Raw genomic sequence first — 25749 nt, forward strand, 5'->3', positions numbered from 1 at the left:
CCTTTGAAAAATTAATTGCCTATTCTTCTGGGACTAATGAGCTTTTTTGTTTTTTCCCCTTTCAATGGCTCAAAAATCTTTTGCATCAGCATAGCTTGGAGAAGTTAGTGTGCTACTGCAGGTATTATTTGTTTAAAGGAATGTCTCGCTTAGATTCCTAGTTGTGAACATTCAACCCTTCTGATTGTATTTTTTCTCCTTTTCCCATTTCATAAAAATCTCCTTTTTGTAACCAGAAGAGATTTCAAAATTGGTAGCTTGCCGTCTTGTGACCTCACCATTGGTGTATTAAAAAGAATGCCATAAAATAGAGCTTTGAATTAATATTACCATTTTTTGTTGAATGCAATAGTCTATAATAGTTCAAGGATATAAAGGAATTGCTACACATGGCGTTTGCACCATTTCACTATTTACTCTGTGCTCCTGTAGTCTCACAATACCTTCTCAGTTTGATAGTGGAGTTGTTTTGTTTCCAGCTCAACTGCAGGGTACTTTAAACAAGTGCAGCATGTCTGTCTTCTAGGAACCTGCAACTCAATAGAGCCTAAAGGGAGGTTTTACTCTGCTTCTAAGCACCTATGCTGCAGCCAGGCTAGCAAGCCTTCCAAAAGATAAGATGGTGTGACTCTTTCTCCAGTTACCTCCTTCCATAGGAATTACTGAAATGTTCTCTGCACAACCAGATGCTATTTATTTAGATATTGCATTTTAGTATGGAACAGGGAGATGAAGTTTTCTTAAGCTACATGATAGTGATGGCTAAACTTTTTGTCACCATGTGCTAAAAGCATGCGCGTATGCGCACATGAGCATCCATAATGTAATGTGTTTGTGACGCCACGCCCTGCACGCCCTAATCCTGCACATGCCACTCCCCCCGCAAGTGTATGTGACCTTCACATGTGCCACTTACCCTGCACATGCACCCCCACATGCATGCACATGTATCTCCTGCTGCACCCCTCTCCTCCGCAAATACACGGCAGAGATCTGGAAACCAGCTGGCCGGTGGGAGATGCACGCACATGTGCGGTGGAGCTGAGCTGGGGTGATGGCTCACGTGCCCACAGAGGGCTCTGCATACCACCTGTGTGCCATCATGGTTATATGATATACAACTGCTTATTGTTTTCCACATTTCTAAGTAAACCTAAGCTAAGAGGACTGCTGGTAATCTTAAAAGTACAGTGGTAGCCTAAATTGTCAGAAAATATATTTGAAAGAGATCTGCTCTTAGTATTCAACAGACATTTTTCTCTATGTAACAATAGAGTTACAACCAAATGCTGCCAATATTGCTTAATATGTTTATAAATGTGTAACCTATCTTTTCAGAAAGATCAAAGCAATTTTCAGGGAGATTTCCCCTTATTTTTTCTTGGAATTAATGCGATCTATATTCTCAAAAATTAAAGACAGGATATTAATCTGCTCAGTTTGCCTATTAATGGAAGACATGTAATTTAATGCCAGAGTATGTTTTGCATTCAGAAAGAAAGTCAATCCCTAACATATTCAGTTAAAATAGAGATGGGAAAGCTCGTATAGTTGTGGCTGCACAATTGTTCATGTTGTTTTGCTCTCTAAGGGCTGCATCTGAGATGCAGTTATGATTTTACTGTGGAAAACAGAGTTGGGTTTACTGACCTATTTTTTCTTTTGGGGGGAAAGCCACATTTTATGGATGCTTTAAGCTTCTTGGGGGCTTAATAACAAATACAGTATTTAATTTTATTTTATGCTCCAAATCAAAGGAAAACAGCATGGCTATTATATGTTTTCTTGGCACTGAATTTCAGTTTTATACATTGAAGTGAGGGGAGCTTGTTTTATGGTGTACACAAGAAATTATTAGGAATCTTCCCTATACTCATGTACTGTAGGTATCTGCCTGCTTCTTTTTTAGGTAGTACCTTCCCCGCTCAAAAGAAAATAGGTTGCAATTGCATTTTCTGGGAACCAGTAGCCTCCAGATGAGACAAATATGAAACTCTTCATGATTCTTCAGGCCCCGTGGATCACTCAGAAGCAAGGAAGTAGCAACATGGTATATTTGTTTGTTGAAGCAATATTTGGCTGTCCTTACATTTTGTTGTGATCGATGAGTACAGATCTGAATGACCAGAAAGAGATCCTGAGAACAGAGAAAATCTATGTAGTTGCTAAGCATTGTCACCAATGCTGATCAGCCCCTGATCAGTTGTCCTTTCTTGTTGCCCTCTCTCAAAATGAGAAGAATGATCTGCAAATTGAGATTTAGATAAGGAATTAAGAGTTGTAGATATCCTTTCTTTCCCAGCGTCCTAAAATGTGTTGTTTCTAACCCAACAACAATATAAAGCTATCAAAGAACATCAGGCTGTTATTATTATGGTAGATACATAAAAGCTATCTTTCAAATGCACGGAATCATAAGTCTAATGTTTTGGGTAAACCTAGACTATGTGATTTGTTTATACTTCAGATATGTGAATATAAAAAAATAGATTAACTGGATGCCATTATGATTAAGTTGGCTATGACAGAGAGCAGGTCTGCTGACCCAGGTGCTGAATCCTTGGGGGAAAGGAGCCATGTTCTTTGATACACCAAACCTCTTGGAGTGTTTCCTAGAAGGAGCAAAATGAAAGCAAGATGTGGAGCAAAGGACTCCTTATTAACCAGCAACTCCTGCCAAACCTTTTAATGTAGCCAAAAGAGGCTATAATATGATTTTAAGCCACAGAAAAGAAAAATACAGGACAGTTTGGGCATGAAAGTTAGAGCCAGGATTCTTTTTGGAATTGTTTAATAGCACTCTTTTGCCAAGTTGAGTGCATATGCTTGTTTCCTCTGTGACTGATGCAAGTTGAATCAAATGATTATAAACAACTGCTTACGCTTGAAGAGAAGGTTTCAGCTGTAATTACCTTTGAATTTATTCATAATTATCTTTCAGGAAATTACTTATCTCAATTCCTGCCAAAGGGAACAATTGGAAATGGCTCATTTTTTCCCATTTCTAAGGCAGTGGGGCTCCTTTCATTTTATAGGCTCACATTTGGATTGGAAAGAAATTAGACACTTGACTTCCATTCCAGATATGTTTTTTTTTTCTCTCGGTTATTCTTTTTTCCCCTCCAACAAAATTACTATATAGTTTATACTAGATGAATAGTTGTGTTTTGGTCAGGTGGAAATAAAATGGCCTAGATTTGCACTTCTTGGATATCCCTTCATGGATGCTGAAAATGTTTTTGGCTGAAGTTTTGATCTATAAACAAATTCTAAAAGAAAAAAGATGGGGAAAGGAAATTGTGCATGTACACATACATAAAAGCTGCAAGACCACATTACCTCATTACATTTACATAGAAGGCATCTAGTTCACTGGAGTAAGAAACAATCTTGGGGAAAATTGGAATTTAAATGGTCCATTGCCTAACTGAAGTAACACTAGCAACTTGCAGCTAAAGTTTTGGCTGCCTGTTTCAAATCAACATGTGAAATTTAACTTCCTCCTGTATCCCTTTACTTGCCTCCTTGTATACAGTATATTGCATATGGCTTTTCTGTTCTTTTTTATTACACAGATTTTTATTTTATTTTATTATTCTGTGGTTTCAAATGTGTGGGTCTACACAAACATGGTGGCTCAGTAGCTAAGACGCTGAGCTTGTGGATCAGAAAGGTCGGCAGTTCGGTGGTTGGAATCCCCTAGCACCATATAATGGAGTGAGCTTCTGTTACTTGTCCCAGCTTCTGCCAAACTAGCAGTTCAAAAGCACATAAAAATGCAAATAGAAAAATAGGGATCATTTGCTTTTAGCGTTTAGTCATGTGTTCTGACACACACACACACACCCCGGCCTGTGAATAAACCAGAACACCGGCTGGTCTGTTTGCCACTATTTAATTAATGAGATAACAAATCCTTTGGCTGAAGACCCAGGCAACTCACCTTCAAGATAATAGCTTGGCAGCAACCCAGAAAGTTCAAATGAAGCAATGCAGACAATCCACATGACACAGCTAGAATACAGACAGATTTCTTCAATACTAGTTCGAAAAGTTGTTTCCTACAAATGTCCCCTCCCAACGCCTCACTTATAAACCCTCTTGGGAGTGGCCAATCCACAGCCATCTGTGCTTCATTATCTTCTATGAGACTGGCTATGGAGTTGTGTCTTTTGTTTCTCAGTCCTTCTCAGGGGCAAACTGACTTTGATCTTCCCCACCACTCCATGCCTCAGGCGCCTCCTGGTGGCCAACCAGCCTCTCTGGTCCCTGCTCTGAGTCTGAATCCTGGACAGGATCCTCCACATCTTCCATGGCAGACTCATATGGTTCCTCGCTATCTGAGTCCATCAGCAGCTCAATCAGATCCTGCTGGGCCACAACACTATTCCTCACCACAGGGCCCTTCCCCCAGGTCTGACGCTCGGGGTGCGGCCTCGAGGGATATTGTGCATGGTAGGCTCACATTAAAGTGGGGGCATGCATGTCCGTCGCATTGGCCCATGTCCCCCAGTCCAGCCCATCATCCTTCCAGTCCACCAAGTACTGGAATGATCCCTTTAGCCATTTCGAGAACCAGATCTGGGCCACTTCATGCATAAGCTGCTTTTCCGCATCACACGGTGACGGCTGGGGCGAAGAAGGTGGGCAGAGAGGACAAGCCAACCGCTCAGGGACCAGGAGCGAGTGATGGAACACCTCATTGAGTGTGGCAGAGTCAGGCGATAGGCCACCGGGTGGATTGTGGCCTCCACCAGAAATGGCACAAGGTACCGATGGTCCAACTTCTTAGCTGGCCTGTGGGATGGAAGGTGCTGCATGGACAGCCACACCAAATCCCCCACAGCCAACTCTGGCATCACACACTGAGACTTATCCGCCACCCTCTTGTAGTCCTCTTTAGCTTTAGCAGTGCACCACTTGGTGGACCGCCTGGAGCTCCGAGAGGAAGCCCTGTGCTGACTGGGGTAAGAGGAAAGAAGCGAGGGTGATACCAGACATTAGCCAGGAAGGGCGTCATCTGCGTGGAGATTGTTAAATGCAAACTCCACCATGGCCAGGTAGTCTGCTGATTCACGAAGCAGCGCAGGTACTGCTCCAAGATCCCAATCACCTTCTTCGCCCCCCCCCCCACCGGTTTCAGGATGGTGCGCTGAGGACAAACAAATCTGGATGTCCAGAGCCTCCATCAGCCCTTTCTAGAACTGGGCCATGAACTGCATCCCACGGTCTGACACGAACCGATTGGGTAGGCCATGCAGCAGGAAGAGGTGCTGGATGAACATCCGGGCGGTGCTGCAGGCTTTCGGCAATTTCCGTATGAAATGCGTCATCTTCATGAGTATGTCCACCACCACAAGGACCATGGTAAAACCCAAAGACGGAGGCAAGTCCATCAGAAAGTCCATGGGCACGGCTCCCCAGGGTCTGACCAGGGTCGGCAATGGCTGAAGCAGCCATGGAGGAGCTTCCGTCACTGATGTGGCCTGCTGACACTGTACACAAGAGGTGACGTACGTCTGTACATCGTGTTGTAAGCGTGGCCACCAGAAGGTACGGAGACCAGGTTCAAAGTCTTGAAAAGGCCAAAATGTCCCGCCACTGAATTGTCATGACACTGGGAGAGAATAAGTCCCCGGAGGGGCCCCACAAGCACATAGAGCCTGTACCAGTACCTCAAGAGGTCATCATTGAAGGGCAATGGGGAGGCCGGCCCTACCTCTGCCCTCCATTGCTCCACCCACCCGTCGTCCCACTGTGCGTCCCATATCTGAGGCTGTAAGTCCACTGGCTTGTGTACTGTAGCCAAGGATTCAACGGGCAAAATTGTCCGGGGTGGAAGCGGATCTGCAGTTCAAGAGTACTCACATATCCGTGACAGGGCAGCTGCCCTTTGGTTGTGTGCATTTGGGATGTAGGCCACTCTGAAGTTGAACCAGGCAAAAAATAGGGACCACCGGATCTGGCGCTGGTTCAACTTATACGCCGTTTTCAGGAACTCTAGATTCCTATGGTCTGTCCAGACCTTGACTTGATGCCTGGCCCCCTCCAGGTGATGCCTCCAGGCCTTAAATGCCAACTTAATGGCCAGCAGCTCCTTTTCCCAGATGGTGTAATTGCTCTTAGAAGGATTGAGTTTCCGCGAGAAGAAAGTGCAAGGGAAAAGGGTGCCACCAGGGGCGTGAGCCTGCAATAACACCATGACCACCATGATGTCTGGCACATTTGCCTCCACCACAAATGGACGATGGAGATCAGGGTGTTTCAGGATTGGCTCCTTCATGAAGGCGTGCTTCAAGGTCTCGAACACGTGTTGCTCCGTGAGCCCCCAGCAAAACGGCTCTTCTGCAGAAGCCAAGTAAGGGGGCGCTGTTAGGAAAGCAAAGGTGGGAGTGAAGGTCGGGTAGTAGTTGGCAAACCCAAGGAGTTGCTGGACATTCTTCACTTGCCGAGGAGGCTGCCAACTGTGCAACGACTCTACCTTGCCCGGCTCTATCATGATTCCTTCAGGGGAGATATGGTGCCCCAGGAACTTGATGGTAGTCTACCAGAACTGACACTTCTCCAGCTTTGCGTACAGATGATCTACCGGAGTCGTTGCAGGACCAGGCGTAGGTGCTGATGATGATCCTCCTGAGAAACCAAGTAAATCAAAATGTCGTCTAGGTAGATGACAACAAACTGGTCCAAGAGGTCCTGGAAGACATCATTCATAGACGGCTGGGGCATTGGTCAATCCAAATGGCATAACCATGTACTCAAAACATCCATACCGGGAGCCAAAGGCCATCTTCCATTCCCTGCTCAGACTTGGACCAGATTATAGGTGCCACGCAAATCCAGTTTTATGAACACCGTCGCCTCCCGGAGCCGCTCCAGCAACTCAGGAATCAGGGGTAGAGGGTAATGGTTGTGCACCGTGATCACATTCAAGCAACGGTAATCACAACAGAGTCTCAGATCCCCGGTCTTTTTCTTGAGGAACAAGACCAGGGCAGACAGTGGTGAAGATGAGGCCCGGATAAAAACCTGGGTGAGGTTCTTGTCCAGAAAGTCCCGCAATGCAGCCAATTCCGGCTCGGACATGGAGTACAGGCAACCCACAGGGAGCTTCGCATCCGGTACCAAGTCAATGGGGCAGTCATAAGGCTGGTGAAGCTGCAATTGTCTGCCTCCTTCTCACTGAAGACATCTGCGAACTCTGCTAAATCTGGTGGCAAGGACACCCTGGGTGAACCAAGCACCTGTCCTGCACAGACGTGACTGGTGTAATCGACACATTGCAGGAATGGGAATATGACCAGGTTCTGGGACCAATAAATCTGGGGGTTGTGCACCCGCAGCCAGACCAAGCCCACAACCAAGGGGAAGTGCAGGCCCGAGGCAATGTAAAAGTGGATGGCCTCCTTGTGATCCCCGATGACCAGGCGCAAGGGATGCATGGCAGTCTTGATAGGGCCAGAGAGAAGCACCCAGCCATCAATGGTCTCAACCAGCATTGGTGGGTCCACTGGACACAGAGGGATGGCATACTTGATCACAAATGCCTCATCCATGAAGTTCGTGGTAGCCCCGGAATCGACCAGGGCATGGGCAAAAAAGTCCGGCAGACTACCAGACAGGAGAATGCATGCTGCCATGATCAAGTGCTGGGGATGGCCATCAATCTCTGTCTCAGTGTGCACCTGACCTAAGGTCTCCCTCATATTGGGCTCCACTCGTTTCCCAACAAGTTGTTCTGGAGCTGAAGGGATAGGCCCCAGACCTCTCAACCCCCTACTCTTCTTGGGGCAAACCAATGCCAGGTGCTCAAGATCCATGCAATAAAACAACAACCCCCCTGCGCACCATCTGTCCATCTCAGTTCGCGATACCTCAGTTAGCAGCATCCAAGTCCATTGGCTCTTCCCGTGGAGCTAAGGTCTCCTGCAGGATCAGCACCTCTCTGGTCTCCTGGGATGCACGGCGACACCCCGACCTCTGCAACCCGGCGTCTACTCAGAGGCACAGGTGGATCAGCGCGTTGAGCATCAGTGGCCTGTCCACCCGTACCAGCTCATCCTGCAGGTCGTCCGACAGCCTATCTTGAAAAGTGTCCATGAGGGCTGTCTCATTCCAGGCTGAATCTTGGTTAAATAGCCAGAATTCACTGGCATAGTCCTGCAAGGAACCCTGGCCCTGCATCTTGAGATGTCTGGTATCTGTTTCCTCCTCCTGTGTGATGACATCCCATAGACCAAATGCAACCACCATCCAGAAGCCAAACCACGGCGGCATCACCAACTGCTGCACCCAAAGCAAACTGACACACGCCATGAACACATGGCCAGACCGCAAACTCGGAGCCAAACCAAAGCCGGGGATGTTACACCACAGCCATCTGCTCAGGACATTACATCACATAACTCATGAGGTTACAACGCAAAGGCTCAGGATGTTACAACGCAGCCAACCCTCCAGAAGGTTGTAGCACAGGACTCAGGATATCACTACAATAGAGCTCAGGATGTCATCACACAGCCCATTACCCAGGTCGTTACAACACAAAAGAACAATAGGTACACAGCCAGTACCTCAGACACACAGGTGATAGATAGATAGATAGATAGATAGATAGATAGATAGATAGATAGATAGATAGATAGATAGATAGATAGATATAGAGATACAGAGATAGAGATAGAGAGATTGACAGACAGACAGACAGACAGAGGGGGGGGATTCAGATGGGATTCCCATCTGAATCAGGATCAAAGAATTAAGGTAGTACAAAACATAGATGTTAATGGCTGAATAGCACAAAATTTCACAGAACTACCGAGAGTGGAATCTGAAAGTCAAAGCTTAAGGTAGAATCAAAAATATAATAGAATGAAATTATCACAAAGATAATAATTTTCCTTGACTCAATTAGCACAAATTCAAAACACACATACACTACACTAGCACACTGTTGTGCATGGCAAAAATTGAACATAACTCAGCAGAGGAAGATTCACACACACATTTTTAAAGCAATGATCATTGGGTTACAGAAAGAAGGGATGGGGAATAATAGAAAAGAAAAACATGAGAATTTGGAATTGTATAGCAGGAAATTCTAGGGCTCTGATGTGATGTCAGGGTTAGGGTTATTATGCGCACTCCGAACCAGCAGTAACGCCAGCAGCAATCTAATGTATAGCAATAGCAATAGCACTTACACTTTTATACCACTTCATGGTGCTTTACAGCTTCCTCTAAGCAGTTTACAGAGTCAGCATATTGCCTCCAACAATCTGGGTCCATATAAGTGGCTGAGTTCACAACCCATTTCCTCAGGTCCAACAAAATCAAATCCCCCCTCCCCAAAAAATAACTAAGCAACATTTATGTCCCAGTCAATCTTCATAAGACCCTTTTTAAGGCTAGAATCTGTTTTAATGTAGGATAGTTTATGGTTAAAACTCAATTTATTTTTTAATTTATAATTTTTCAATTGCAGCACAAGCATATCATTAAAAAAAATAAATCTAATAATCTTGTAGGTACATTTTTAAAAACCTCAGGGATAAAACTAGTTTCTCAACAAGACAAAACTTGTAATTTAACAAAATCTACTAGGCCTTGACTCACAGCTTTATCTATGCTAAGGAAGGATCATAATTATTATGATATTTCTGCAGTAGTGGTAAAAGTAGGTATGGAAATATTATACTGCTGAAAAGAAGGGCATCTTTTTAAACTATTACTGCCTACATGGTATGCATTTTAATACTTTCTCCTTGTATATATAAATTTAACTTAACTTTGCATATTTATACTGTGTCTGTGTGTGACTGTATGTGAGGCTGTGTGTGTAATGTGATTGGCAGTTATTTTCATGAAAAACAAAAATAACGATAGAGCAGGTAGGCAAAGTGTCCAGAGGGAGGATAGTACAGTTTCATTAAATAGCTCTATCCATTTTTGTTTTTGTTTTAATTTTCCAAGAAAAAAACACAATACAACTATTTTTTTTAAAAAGGATTAATAGAGTGGTATCCAAAAATATGTCAATATAACAAAACTGAAGAAATGGCTATGAATTAATAAAAAATATTCCAGCCATTTTATTTTTTAAAAAGTTCAAAAAGCAATAGTCTCAAAACCATAACATCAATATTTAATTAAACTAATCAATATCAGCAATTAATTAGATCTTAAGATCATAACAACAGCACTTATAGTCCCAAAACATGTCTAAATGTGACCCCAGACACATTTTGAAACAGCAAGTGCAGCAATAATAGAATGAAATATACAAATAAAATAATAAATACAAATACAATACATGTATCAGTGATATTTTAAAAAGAAAACTAATGGACTTCACAAATAAAAAAATCAAATGACAAGTATGCTAATGGGAAAATGATTATTTAGCCATTAGATAGTCTAGTATTATACTTTCTCCTGTAGGTATGACAGTGGTTTTTTAAGAAATATATTTGTTCAAAATGAGAGGTCAGCATAAAATCCAGTTTTATAGAATCTGTTGGAATCATATCAGATCTCAGCATGACATAATTCCTGCTGAATGTGATACTTGCATACCCATGGTGGGATTGAATTTTTTTTACTACCGGTTCTGTAGACATGGGTGTGGCTTAGTGGGTGTTGCCATGTTGTCATGTGACTTGGTGGCCCTGGCCAATTTAGCAGTCCATTTTGCCAATTTAGCAGTCCAGTAAACAATATATAGCAGTCCCCTTTTCTGTTCTTCTATTTAATATTGCATGAAACTTTTGCTCTAGGGGTTATTTTTTACTAGGGGGAGAGGTTGACAATGCCTGGGGATTTCTGGGAATTTTTCCTCTCTGTTAGAGACACCAAAATAACCAAGATGATATAAGGTCTCCTGCTGGAGCAGGGGGTTGGACTAGATGACCTCTGAGGTTCCTTGCAGCCCTGGATTGATATGCTGTTTCAAAGCATCCTCTGACGCTGCGTCTAGTGCCAGGGTTTGTGGTCCTTCCTTCCTCTTATTTTACTCTCCATTGGGAATGGCTTGTAAATCCCACTGATTTTGGGGACAGAAAAGAATTCATTGGCTGCTATGTTTTATGACACTTATGATTTGCTGATTAAGCCATACAATACTAAGCCATTGTAGGAATTAGAAAATGATGGTGAACTATTTGGATTGGGTATATTAAAAATTTGGAAAATGCCTAACTTGATTCTGCTGGTGTGTCACCCACTCCCAAACAAAAGAGAAACAATTCTGTCCCCCCCCCTCCAACTCCTGAACATCTAGGCTATGCTCAACAGTGGTACTTGGCAGCAGCACCAAGGCTGCCCCTATACCCAGTTCTGAATTTCCAGCGCAGAGCCACTGCTGTCACTCAAAAAAGGTTGTCTCATGATGTTTCCCAAGATGTGTGAACCTTGGGAAATAGTGCAATTGCCCCTGCGACCCAGCACTTCCCAGGGTCTGCCACATGCCATTTGCCTTTAGATGGTGTTCTTTTTCTGCTGAGAGGCCTCTGTGGGTCACACAAGACCTTTAGTACTGAAGCATCTTTGGAGAATGCTCTTCCACAGCCTCTGCAGCATTCGAAAACTGCGGGAAAGCACACCCTGTTCTTGTGTGATTTTAAGATGCTCCAGAGGCTATGTGAGAACATGACCCTCTCTTGTGACTTCAAGAAAGTCTGGAGATTTCAAGAGACCACACGCCATTCTCACACAGCCTTCACAGCCTCTGGAAATCATACAAGATCAGGGTGTGCTTTTGAGAAGAGCTGTTGTCAGGTGAAGGCTGCCACCTGAAATATCATGGCGTGTCACCTTTGATATCCATGTCATCAGTTCATTAACACTGATTTAGAAACTATAATGGTTATTTTTTTGTTATTCTAGCCCAGAATTTTTTTTAAAAAAAAAACTTCATTACAGCCTAGCACACTGTGCAATCCCACTGGGGAAATAGAGCTGTTAATCCCATATTAACCTAAGAAATAGCAGTAGCAGATTACTTTACCCATGATTCGGCAAGTATGTGAGTAATTTGCTTTTGCACATATGTGCAATGTAAATTGGACTCCATACAGTATATTAGTTATTTATGTTTTTTCTGTGTATTTTATGAATGTGTTAATCTTAATTAGAGATGTTTTGAATGTTTGGCCAGTGTGGTAAATCCTTCATGCATTGACCTGGTTTTGATGCAAGAGTGAAAGGTTTTTGAATGAACCTCCAGTTTCTTAAATGCCCCCTTTCCTCATTATATTTGGTAAATCAATAAGCTTCTGTTTTTGTCTAAGCCAATTTTAGTCTTACATCTGTCATGGACAAATCGTGAACTGTATTGATCACTGTTAAAACCAGCCACATTTTTTTTAAAAAAATCAGTTCAGTTTAACTTTATAGCTGATTTGTTTTCTTCCATGGTAAACAAAAATTATAATACTTCTAAGGTTTACATGTAGCCTGATCTGCGGTTAATTTGTGGCCAATGGAAAACAGAAGCAAAAGTCTTGGGTTGCCTCCTTGTGGCCATTGCGAAGGAGAGGGTGGGTGAGCACACCAAGTCAAGGCATTCTCTCAGAACATTCTCCCATGAAAATGCCTCAGTATGATGTTTTTGTTCCATCTAGATTTTTCTGGTTTTGGAAGGGAGAAATAATTGGGGGAGGGGGAGAGATCTGGAGAATATTTCCGATGCAGCACATATTGAATTCCCCTTGTCTTGCTTCTTGCATATATTCTCCTAAAAAGTTAGTCTTTCCCCTGAACATTTATACTCCATGGCAAATACAGGTTTTGGATACCTGTGCTTGCTACAATGCTGAGTATTTCAGTCTTAAAAACGGCAACACTAGTTTTCATCTGTTACAAACATTACAGCACTCATACTGTAAGATATTGATGGATAGTCAGTTTTTCTAAAAAAATAAAAAATAAATTTTAAAATGAGGGATTCAAGGCTTTACAGAGAACCAAGCTGTATATAACGGAGATGCTTTAAAATGGATTCTATTCAACAATATTCTGTTCAGTCATCGTTTGCTCTTGTTAAGGACTGAGCTGCACTTTTCTTCAGAAAGTGGAATGGGAAATGCCTGTACTGTATGTTTTTTCCTTGACTTTCCTGAGAGACAGACGAGTGAACTTTCAACTCTCCAGTAATCTGTAATGTGGGAAAGTTCCATTTTTAGGTTTACATGAAGGAGCTACCTCTGAGAATAGCCTTTTGGCCTGGTGGAAAAAAACTAGAAACATCCCAGGAAATCACTGAAACCTTGTAGTACTGTGAGAATTTGAATAAAAATAAACACTGGATTATTTCAAGCAAACTCCCTTGGGAAAACAAAGTAGGCTTATTCAGAACGGTTTGTCTAATCTTGACAGAACAAGAAAAATTAGCAACTGATTCCAGGTTTTCAGGGGAGGGAGAAGCTAGTAACATAATGTTGAAGTCTTAGAGAGAAAGAAAAATAAATGGAAATGCTAAATGATATCAGACATGAACAATGACTAGAGATTAGAACAGTGAATCTTCATGAGAAAATGCAGAGTCAGAGTGAATGACTTAGAAAAGGTGTTAGATGGAATTCTTAGAAGCTTGAGTGAAAAACTCAAGAGTTCCAAATAATCAGGAAGCAAATATGTTCTCAAGAGAATTAATGGTTCAAGTAGCAGGAAGAGCTAATATTCATGTCGTGAGTTTGTGAAACTTCAAAAAAAAAATGTCCCCCAACTGGCAAAAATAAGTGAGAAGCATTTTGTCCTTTTTGAAATTATGATTTCTATCATAAAAAATATCCTATTTTATTTTATAAAATTGAACTTTATTCTCACATACACCCATAGCATCAATTAAACAGGCACATTAAATAAATAATATCCTGTAAAGGAGTAAGCTATAAAGGTTTGGGGAGGGGTTCTTTCCTTCATATTAGCACATCTCAGGTGTCTTGATTGGCCCTTTTCAAGGGTTATAAAATTGAAAGCATATAGGAGAGCCCAGCTATTCACCCCAACCCTATCTTCCTCATCCTGCCCTACAGAAAAAATCTGCAATTAGGTTGTACCCACAACTTAGTGCTATTATAATTGTACTAAGTTTCCTTGATTTCACTGAGATTTAGAACTGTGCTCAAAATAACACAGAGCCTAATTCAAGGCTTTTCTCCTCTAGATGGAAAGGTTTGAAGTGAATGAAGTGGGCAAAATGTATACAGTATGTGTATTTCAATCTCACACTATGGCTATTATTTTTATTAGCCTTACTAAAGAGCCAAGGTGGCGCAGTGGTTAAATGCAGCACTGCAGGCTACTGCTAGATCAGCAGGTCAGCGGTTCAAATCTCACCGGCTCAGGGTTGACTCAGCCTTCCATCCTTCCGAGGTGGGTAAAATGAGGACCCAGATTGTTGGGGGCAATATGCTGACTCTCTGTAAACCGCTTAGAGAGGCCTGAAAGGCCTATGAAGCGGTATATAAGTCTACTGCTATTGCTATTGCTATAAAGAGCCAAGGTGGCGCAGTGGTTAAATGCAGCACTGCAGGCTACTGCTAGATCAGCAGGTCAGCGGTTCAAATCTCACCGGCTCAGGGTTGACTCAGCCTTCCATCCTTCCGAGGTGGGTAAAATGAGGACCCAGATTGTTGGGGGCAATATGCTGACTCTCTGTAAACCGCTTAGAGAGGCCTGAAAGGCCTATGAAGCGGTATATAAGTCTACTGCTATATTGCTATTACTAGCTGATAACCCGGCATTGCCTGGGTATTTATAGACATTGAAGCATTTGTCTGACAGGCAGCCATTGAGAGAGGCCTTTCTTCCCCCTTCCCCGCTTCCCATCAACCTGGCCCTCTCCCTTTCCCCTACCATGTGCTCCCTTTTCCTGTTCTGTCTTTAATCTTGGCACTTTGCCCCAAAGCCATCAGTTGCTTCCCCATTGGTCCAATGGAGGGCAAACGTCACATCTGGCTTTCCAGAGGAAGCTGTGAAAGAACTGACATCACAAACAATTGCCACTCTAGGACATTGCACTCACTCTCTTTAACGGCCCAGGCGTTCCAGAGTTATGCTGGAACATACATACATACATACATACATACATACATACATACATACTGCAAAACATATACGTGTGTGTGTGTGTGTGTGTGTGTGTGTGTGTGTGTGTGTGTGTGTGTATGTATGTATGTATGTATGTATGTATGTATGTATGTATGTATGTATGTGAATAATGCCTAAAAGAGGCCTATTTATAGGAATATACAGACTGGCTTTTCTATGACTAATGAGTTTGAGTTAGAAAATTGATTCAATCCATTTGAATTAAATTAGAAAAATCACTTCAATTCAATTTTCTGAAGGAATATAATTTGATCTGAATCCAGTTCAAAAAGAAGATTTAAACTAGAGACTTGACAGAAATGTTACTGAATCTCTGAAACTTTGCCAACCTGGCTTCTTTAATAGTACATTAATTAATCGGCTTCCAAATCTTACAATACAATACAATAGCAGAGTTGGAAGGGACCTTGGAGGTCTTCTATTCCAACCCCCTGTCTAGACAGGAAACTCTATACCATTTCAGACAAATGGCTATCTAACATCTTCTTAAAGACTTCCAGTGTTGGGGCATTCACAACTTCTGGATGCAAGCCATTCCACTGATTAATTGTTATAACTGTCAGGAAATTTCTCCTCAGTTCTAAGTTGCTTCTCTCCTTAATTAGTTTCCACCCATTGCTTCTTGTTCTGCTCTCAGGTGCTTTGGAGAATAGTTTGACTCCCTCTTCTTTGTGGCAACCCTTGAGATATTGGAACACTGCTATCATGTCTCCCCTAATCCTTCTTTTCATTACATTAGACATACCCAGTTCTTGCAACCGTTCCTCATATGTTTTAGCCTCCAGTCCTCTAATCATCTTTGTTGCTCTTCTCTGCACTCTTTCTAGAGTCTCCACATCTTTTTTACATCGTGGCGACCAGAACTGAATGCAGTATTCTAAGTGTGGCCTTACCAAGGCATTATAAAGTGATATTAAGACTTCACGTGATCTTGATTCTATCTCTCTGTTTATGCAGCCTATAACTGTGTTGGCTTTTTTCGCAGCTGCTGCACACTGCTGGCTCATAATCTCCAGTATTATGTTTGTGGACCTTGGATTAGAAGAGATGTGAGGGACTTTGGCTTGGGAAAAATATACTGATGAACTCATCCTTGTTCAACTAGATTCCCAGTTTAGGAATTTAGGAGCATTCCGCTGTTTTTGAGAAGACTCTGCCAGCCTCTGGTTCATGGAGGTTTCTGATACAAAAGTGAATTTTATTTTCAAGATTTCTCTTGTGTATATATCTCTGCTAGACTTCTGACTTTCCTTTAAAAAACAAAGAAAGCAAGTCTACAGTCAGATTGGTTCCGCTGCTAGATTTCAAAGGTCTATGAGCATCTTTGAAAGATCTGAAAAATAACTGGGCTAAGGTTTTTAAAAGGCAGCAACTGTCTATGTTACTTAAACCTATATTGTATGGGAAATGCTCTGAGTGTTTTTTGACTAGAAAGCTAGGTGTAAAAAGAAACAATAAAAGAACAAAACAGAGCTGACACATTTTGCTGATAGCAAATATGATGCTGTATGCAGTCTCATTGCTTCACTCATGGCAGATTGTGAAGTCCTTTTCTGTGATTCATCTTTTCAACAAAATCAAAGGAATGCATAATCCAGAATATAGAATATTCTAACAGATTTATGTTTATGAAATAACAGCACATCCCTGATCAATGGGATGCCAAGTTTAGAAACTCAATCTTCTGGTGGAATTGTAGTCCTTGATAATATGTTACACTCTTGTTAATAGAATACATGATTATCATGTGATTTTATGGTTCAAGAAGGAATCATTGTTTAAAATATATTTATTTCAAGATAGTCATAATTCAGTCCAATCAACTTATCAATATATTTATCAAATATTATTTATAACTATTACAACAAAGTTTTGGAATCTGCAATATTTCAAATTTTGGTGAACTAAAATTTTCAATGGTTCCACCAGCACAGACGCTAATGATGAATGTGGAATTTGTTCCTCCTAATCCATGCTCTAATATATAAATTTTTGATACATTGAATTAGAGTTTGATGGAGAGAAACAATGGGAGAAGAAATAGTACAAAACTCAAAGCCTATTTTCATAGTTTCATTAACTATACATATGAAGAAGGAAACAACTCTTCTATAAGTATAAAACATATTTTATTGCCTCCTGCTTTCAAGTTCAACCTTTAACTCCTCCCATAACTTTTATGTTCCTTTCTATAATTTTCCTAAGAATTGTAACTGTTGCACAAAAAAACTGGGTTCCTTGTCCAGATCCTTTCTGACTTTTAACGACACATTCCCATTAATATCTCTAAGAATAAATATATTTTGTCCCAACTTTCAACTGTCATGTTTGCATAATAAATCAACAGATCTAGCATATGCACACACACGTATATAAAACTGCATATAAAATTCAAATGTGAGATTTTATATAGCGAGGAACAAATTTTCAAATGCAACTTTCATAACCTTGTGGTCAAATAACACTTATTTCATCGAATTCAAGTTACTGATATCACCTTCAATCTTATGTTTGTTGAGAAATAACTATATGACAAAATAACTGGAAAGGAATAAGGAAATGGCAAACTTTTTTTTTAATTTGACCCAAAAAGTTTGTCAACAAACTTTATCCTGTAGAAGAACAAGTTCAAGAAGATAGGTATGCTTCCTCAAAAACACATAAGGAAAAAGCAATTGCTTCTATATACATGACAAATGAAATTGATAGCTCCAATAACAAGAAAAAGTGTGCCAAACATTTTGAGGTCTACTGCTGAAATGAACTTAAACCATTAAAAATAAAAGATAAAAATCATTGTTCTAGCATATCCTCAATATAATATCTGCTGCCATTAACAATATCATTAATAACAAATGTCTATTTAATTACTCTAACTAAGATTTTAAAAGCCATTATACTTGCAACTTGAAAAATTCATTAGCACAAAGATGATGCTTAGCCAAATGCACTCTCCCAAAAGAGATGAAATTTAAAATTTAAAAGGTATACCCATGAGCATTTTTTATCCCGTTAGAAGTATCAAAGAAGTGTATATTTCCTCCTGGGTGGGATATAGGCTTATCAGCAAGAGTGTTATGATTTTAGGTTTGTGAGCTTACCCAATTTATTTTCTTTTTTACTCCAATCCTGATCTCCTTTTGTCTTGTCAGTGAGATGTGTGATATATAAATTTAAATAAATAAATATCAAACTGAGTTTTGACACAAAACCCTGTCATCCTAATAGTCTTTATTTAAGTAGTAAAATTTAGACAAAAAGTTCTTGCTATTGTCATATTCAAGAGCCAAGGTGGCGCAGTGGTTAAAATGCAGCACTGCAGGCTACTGCTAGATCAGCAGGTCAGCGGTTCAAATCTCACTGGCTCAGGGTTGACTCAGCCTTCCATCCTTCCGAGGTGGGTAAAATGAGGACCCAGATTGTTGGGGGCAATATGCTGACTCTCTGTAAACCGCTTAGAGAGGCCTGAAAGGCCTATGAAGCGGTATATAAGTCTACTGCTATTGCTATAGAGAACTGAGATCTGAATTCCTTGCTGATTTACTGCAAATCATTCTAAGATCCCCTTCATTTGAAGTGTTGAGGTAGAATGCTTTGCTTTTGCCTGGCAAAACCTTCTTGGCATGTGCATATATGTGTAGGCCATTTAAAATGGTCAACATAGTAGCTACTTTGATGTGGTTTGCCCTTGGTTTTCAGACATTTTGATAGAGCAACTTTACAGGACATTCTAATCAAAGTTCCAAGTGGAAGACAACAGTGATCTGTGTGTTCTCTTATTTTGTAGCAGCGTTTCTCAACCTTAGCCATTTTAATTTGTGTGGATTTCTGGCTTCTAGAATTCTGGGAGTAAGTCACATATATTAAAATTGCCAAGGTGGAATATAGATAGATAGATAGATAGATAGATAGATAGATAGATAGATAGATAGATAGATAGATAGATAGATAGATAGATAGATATAGAGAGAGTTATATTTGTGCTGATAAATAAATAAATAAATCAGCACAAATATAACACAAAATATAACAAAGGCAACAGTAAAAATATTGGGTTTCTGTCGTGATGGACTCTTGTGATGAGCCGATTGACAGATAATGGAAGCAGTTAGCTTCCTCCCATAATTGGGGCATACCAGGGGTTGTGACACTAAATAAATATATATATAGTTTAGCATGAGTTAGTTTTTATGATTATGAGGCTTTATTTGATTCATTGCAAATTAAATACTATTTTTTGAATAGATTTATTGTTATCATGTTGGGGGTTGATTTGGTACTGAATAAGAACTGGAGTACTTGTCCAACATTTTATTTGTTTGAAATGTTTGCTATTGCAATAGCAATAGTTCTAACACTTGTACACTGCTTCACAGTGCTTTACAGCCTTCTGCAAGTGGTTTACAGAGTCAGCATTATTGCCCCAACAATCTGGGTCCTCATTTTACTGACCTCGGAAGAATAGAAGGCTGAGTCAACTTTGAGCCAGTGAGATTTGAACTACTGAACTGCTGGCAATTGACAGTCAGCAAAATATGCCTGAAGTATTGTATTCTACTGTATAACTGTGCCACCATAAGCCTAATTTACTAAGATCTTGTACATTTTTTTCTGCTTTTCTCCAACTTATTCAAATGGGTAATATTTCTCAAGATTTAATGACTTATAAAGAAACCTGGAAAAACTCAACAAATCAGCCAAAAATTTCCATTTATTCTTCGTTTTAAATATTTTATTTCATTTTCATTTTCATTTTCATTTTGTACAATCACTTATATACTGTGCAAAGAAAAAAGGAAAAAAAAAAAAACCCCCCAACATAACACTTCATTCCCCCATACACCCTCTCTTCCCCCTCCAACTTTCCTTTCACCCCTCCAACATTCCCCTCTTCTACTTCCCTTCCCCCTCAGACATCTCCCCCTCCCTCCATTTACCCTCCTTACATTCCCTCTCACTCCCTCTTTACTTCTCCCTTCTCTTTCCCTCTTCTCCCCACTTTGGTGTATCCATACAATTCAATTTGTTTTTTACAATAAAAGTAGAAAAAGAAAAAAAGAAAAAGAAAAAAAAAAACGGCAGTACACAAGTGAATTCTTATTGTTCTAAGGATTGAAACTGTAATTCCACCCTCCCCCCTCCCCCCTATAATCCCCCCTCCCTAACCCCCTTACGGCTTCGCAGGTCCCATGCCCGGCATAATTCTTTAACAAGCATTTAAGTATAATAAGGCCAACTAACTTTAAAATTTAAAAAAAGTAAGATAAAAGTAGCCAAAAAGAAAAAGGAAAAATAGTAGAAAATAAGAAATAATAAAAAAAAAAACACCCACACTCACACACAAAAAGGAGAAAGAAACAAAAAGGGTCATAAGCCCACTACGTTACCACAGCTTCCCATTATCTATAAATCTTAATCAATGTGACTCATTCCAAATTTCGATTATTTTACTACTTGCAGGGTTTCAAACTATATTAGAGCCAGGTAAGTTGATCAGTTAGAATTCCCCAACTAAAAATCTCCTTGCTTTGTCTATCTATTCAAACCTTTAATTTATCTCCTTTTTTATCCAAGTATCCAAACCTTTCTATAACACCATTAACTCAAATACTTCTTTCATTTTTCATTTCCAACACCTCCCTTTCTATCCTTACCCACCTCCACATATAAATTTTTTACCTTCCACCCTGCCTTTATCCATATCCACATATATATTTTATCCATATTCGTTGCTCCTCCCATATTTACTCCACTTTCCTGAAGATTCTCCGACCAAACTTTCTTAACCTTATATTAATATAGCAACTCAAACAAACATCAGCTTACGTTCTAGCCCCATGTAATCTAATTAAACTTTCGCTGCCCTTCCCTCTCCCACGCACCTCCCAACTCCGTTTGTCCCAAACCACAACTCAAAAAGATCACAATTTCCGCTCTCTTCACCTAAAAGAATAGTTCATGCGCAATTAAAGTTAGAGTTCAAACAAAATTTCTGTACAATATATGTCCCCAATCAGCAACGCTTCTTTCAGTCTCCATGTCTCATCATCGATATGCCACTTTTCCATTTTATCCCAGACGGAAATCATAAAGCTTTAAAAACATCGCTAGTCTTTATTCTTTAGTCTTCTGCCCTTCCGGAAGAGAAAAGCAACACGCTCCACCTTGTAACCACGTGTCTCGCTGTTTGTCTTCTCCTTCTCCCTGTCTCTCCCCAGATCCGGATGAATCAGGAAGTCCCGCCTTCAGGGTCTCGTAGTAAAATTTTCGGGCTTCACAGACAGAGTTAATGCGGTGTTTTTGGTCGCCAAATGTAACTGTAATACCAGCTGGGACTTCCCATCTATATGAAATCTGAGAGTTTCTGAGTTCTTCGGTTAAGAAAGCATACTGTCTCCTTGATCTTAACATTTGAAATGGTATTTCCTTAAAAACAATCAAGTCGTCCCCGTCAATTCTCAACCTCTTTCCGTAGAGCCTCTGTGTTATCTCATTTCTAGATTCCCTTGTAGTAAAGTATATTATTATGTCCCTCGGAAGCTGTCGCTGTTTTGCTACCCAGGAATTCTGGCGGTAAATTCTTTGAATCTGCCAATCAAAGTTAAGTCCCGGACTTCCCACCAAGCGGCTGAAAGCCTCAAAGAATGTCTGTTTCAAATTCTCCTGTTGGTTTTCACGCAGCCCTCTAACACGTATAGCAAAGGCAGACTTGTTATAATTTAATTTGACAATTTCTTTTTGTGCAGATTCAATTTCCTGTTCTAACGTTTGAATTTTTGATATCAGATTAAGGTTACTTTCTTCCAAAAGTTCCAATTTGTCCTCCGTTTCAGCAATATAATCTGTCATGACTGTCATTACCCCGATTATATCCTGCTTTGCCTGAGCAATTTTAGCATCAAATTCATCAGATAAATCCGAAATCAGTTGATTAATCTCCTGTCTGAAATCATTAAGCGTTTTAAGAAGGAATTCTTGTGTTAGCAAATCTCCCGTGGAGGGTGTAGGAAACAAGGGTAGCGGCTTCATGGCATTTTTGGGAGATATATTATTAAGGAGGCGCTTCTGTCTAAGTTTGGGAGCCATTCCAGAATAAAAATAAGAGAATCCAGCGAGCCAAAAATCAAAGTCTGTGCTCCCCTCAGATAATCTTTTAGCAATTAGTACGGAGAAGCCTTCAGGAGGGTAGGGTCAGCTAGCTGCGTCAGATCAAACACAAAAGCTACGAGATCGCCATCTTGTGACGCAGTTAAAAAAAGAAGAGAGGGAGCCTTTTGCGAGATTGAAGCTGGTATTTTAAATAGTAATAGAGAAAGTTCCTCGGGAATGTTCCCCGCCCGAATTGGCTTTTAAATAGCTTAGTTTTGTCCTGGGGGGGAGGCAATCTGCCTAGGCTGCAAAAAAAAGCAGCGCGGAAAACTGGCCGGAGTAAAGGCTCAGCTAATGTTGAACCTCTTCTCCATTCACAGCAAAAAAAAAAAAGCTATGAATTACAAAGAGATCCTAACGACTGACCTTCTCCCTGCCCCTTTCTGCCAGAAAGGAGAGATATCTATAGATCTTATAAGATATACGAACCAGAGTCCTGGCAGGAGCTTTACTTAGCTCCCGACGGCGGCAGCCCCTCCCCTCGAAGCCAGTGAGATTTGAACTACTGAACTGCTGGCAATTGACAGTCAGCAAAATATGCCTGAAGTATTGTATTCTACTGTATAACTGTGCCACCATAAGCCTAATTTACTAAGATCTTGTACATTTTTTTCTGCTTTTCTCCAACTTATTCAAATGGGTAATATTTCTCAAGATTTAATGACTTATAAAGAAACCTGGAAAAACTCAACAAATCAGCCAAAAATTTCCATTTATTCTTGTTTTCCCTTGGGTTTTATTTTCCTACCACTTTGTCTTATGAACACTGTAGCATAAGTCTTAAAGTTGTCATTTATCAGGTTAAAAACAAAGGAATCACAGAAATCCTTCCCAAACTTTAAAGTATATCATGTGCAATACAATCTCCTATACAGCAAACCTGAGGATTGCACAAATATTAAATGCAACTCCTAGTTGTAAAAAGATTTTTATGTTTCTACATTAGAAGAAATAAGAATAATAGGTGTCCATTTTCATCTGCTCAACTACAAAAGGTTGGTGACTTGCTTTAAATTGCAAGTGGAAAAGGGAAAGATTAGGATTTAAATTTAGTGAACAAATCTGTAAAATAACAAACTTTGTAATTGGTCTCTCAGCAACATGCAAAGGTCCTCAAATTGAACAGAGCTGTGAAAAACATCTGTTCTAAAAAAGACCTTTCTGAAGATGGATACTAGCTTCCCTAGTCACACTAATCCTAAAAGGAACAGTGAATCATCCATACAGAAATGTTGTATGCCAATGAGCATGTAAAATCCATCTTTAGGCTCTTTATGTCATTTAAAGCCAATTTTATACTAAAAAAAGAAGTGTTGCTTTTTATTTTAGCATTTGGAAAATAAGTGAAGGAGATAGCTATAATTTTGGTCACTGTGGTGGGCCCAATTGGTAGGAAAGGAACTTTCTGTAAACAAAGGCCAATGTGCCAGTTTATTTTCAGTTCAACTCTCTGTTACCTTGAACCTTAGTCCACCAAGGTGTGATTTGTAAAGCTGCAGCTGCTAAATAGAATGAATGGCTGCAGTAAACAAAATTTATTTTGCCGCACTCAAAAAGTAGGACACCCACAAGTCCTAAAGCATCTGTCATAGAACAAGGAGACCTGTTTGCATCTTGGCATGTGTCTTGGGCCTAGGTGAGTGGGAAAGAACCTCCATATTGTACAATTCCTGTTCAAATGAATGCACCACTTAGCACGTTGCAAATCTTTAAATAAATACAATCTGAGTTAGAGTCACCTCAAAACAGGCAGCTGTTATGTTAAAACCGTGGGTCGCAAAATGCCTGAAGCTTAAACTATTCCCCTACCTGTGTTTGAAACAGAGAATAATGAGCAAACCATGCTTATTAAGCTACAACAAATTGTTTGATCTGTTAACCATTAACAATAACTATATAACTTGCAGTGATAAACCCAGAGTTTTAAAAATAGAAGGATAAGGCAATGAAATTATATTGTCTTCTCTGATATGTTTTGGTGGATTCCGTTGTTTATATTTTCTAGATTCTTACCTGTTAGTCATATATTTGGCAGCTTATATGCGAGACCAATGATTTCCAAAGTAGGGTACATCCTATTCAACCCAAAGTTGGCACAAGATTTTCCTTAGGGTACAGAAAAAATATGACAATATTTATTTTTGTATATTTTTCTCTTCCTTAATTTCACTCTTTTTTTGCCTTTTATTTGGGATGGGTATCATTTATAATATGTATAACATTAGTCCAGTAGTACTACATATTACTATAATGACTAAATAAATAAACATTTGGAGACCATGGCGCTAGACCAGTGATGGCGACCCTTTCCGGCACCAAGTGCCCAAACCAGAATGCTTGTGCATGTGTATGCATGTGCATGGACATGTGTGCATGCACCAGAGTGCCGGAAACCCAAAGACCAGCTGGCCGGTGCGCACATGCCTGTTTTTTGGCCCTTTTTCAAGCCATTTTCTGCCCATTTCCAGGCTGATTTCCAAAAAAACAACCTGGAAAACAGCCTGAAAACAGCCCGGAAAACTGTCTTTTTTTGGGCCCATTTTCAGGACATTTTTGGCGCCGTTGTTTTCCAGTGCTCTGGCACCCATGAAGATAAGTTGGCCAGCACACATGTGCGCTGAAAACCAGAAAAGCAGCTGGCGACAGCACATGTCCCCACATTGAGGGCTTTGCATGCCACTTCTGGCACACGTGCCAGAGGTTCTTCATCACTATTCTGGACAATGAATAATCTATTTTAGGATGAATGCTAATAAAAATGTAACTGTTTTCCACATTTTATATTGTTTTCTGATGTTGATTCATCACACAATCAATGAAATCAGGTAAGGAAATAATGCATCATCTGATTCCTTTTCCAAAAGGTGCTTTTTCAGGAGGCAACTGGACTTTCTTGTGTTTTTTTTAAGACTTTCGTTTCCCATTCAAGAAGCTTTTTCAGCTCTGACAGGATAGTGGGAAATGGGAGGAATTATATTCTTTGCAGACAGCTGGTCATTTGCATCCTTTTAGAGGGTGGTTGAAGCACTTGGAGGTTTATCTGTATCTTGAGGGTCGGCTGACTGGTGCTCCTGGTTTCTGTAATCTGCAATTTTTTCTCTGGAAATCCATTCCTACTCCCACATCATTCAAAGGATGTTCATTCAAAATTGTATGGCTAACAGTCTGTAGAGATTCTCATGGCCTGGATGACTGAAAATGACTGTCAATGAGTCTGGCTGGCTTATAATTTAAAAACTATTTTACAGTTGTACACTAAAACATCTTTAAAAAATTATATTTTCAATTAATTTGCCTAGAACAGATCTTAAGCATAATTACATAGATTTTCTCTGAATCTCTTTTTAAAAAATGGGTTTTCTTCTATGATAGAAAGAACCATTTTAGGCACATGTCAGTTCCCTAAGAATTCTCGTGCTGACCTCATTTGGACCTAAACATTGGTTTCCTTATAATTCCTCATAAAAGTTTCACTTGTCTTCATTATTT

At 40.2% G+C, this 25749-nt stretch overlaps 2 protein-coding genes across 2 annotated transcripts in view; both read right to left on the reverse strand.

The window, feature by feature from the left end:
• The window catches only part of LOC148045345 (uncharacterized), a 73714-nt gene extending 67215 nt beyond the window's left edge, over positions 1-6499 (reverse strand). Inside the window, 1 exon segment of the mRNA XM_087715893.1 lies at positions 5869-6499. Coding sequence (XP_087572019.1) covers positions 5869-6499 — 631 coding nt within the window.
• Positions 6500-20432: 13933 nt separating this feature from the next.
• LOC148045347 (uncharacterized) lies at positions 20433-22741 on the reverse strand. Its single transcript, XM_087715708.1, has 2 exons — positions 20938-22741; positions 20433-20888 (listed from the first exon to the last, which is right to left on the reverse strand). The coding sequence occupies exon 1, from the start codon at positions 22195-22197 to the stop codon at positions 21226-21228; it is 972 nt and encodes a 323-aa protein (XP_087571834.1). The 5' UTR covers positions 22198-22741; the 3' UTR covers positions 20433-20888; positions 20938-21225.
• Between the last annotated feature and the right edge of the window lie 3008 nt (positions 22742-25749).

Source organism: Thamnophis sirtalis, unplaced genomic scaffold (assembly GCF_051295495.1).
Source record: "Thamnophis sirtalis isolate CommonGarterSnake01/CBP01778 unplaced genomic scaffold, rThaSir2_p1.2 scaffold_5, whole genome shotgun sequence".
NCBI lineage: Eukaryota > Metazoa > Chordata > Lepidosauria > Squamata > Natricidae > Thamnophis > Thamnophis sirtalis.

Bases quoted from the DNA above. Each gene is read 5' to 3' on its own strand.
- LOC148045347 (XM_087715708.1), bottom strand. From the start codon at position 22,197: ATGGCTCCCAAACTTAGACAGAAGCGCCTCCTTAATAATATATCTCCC.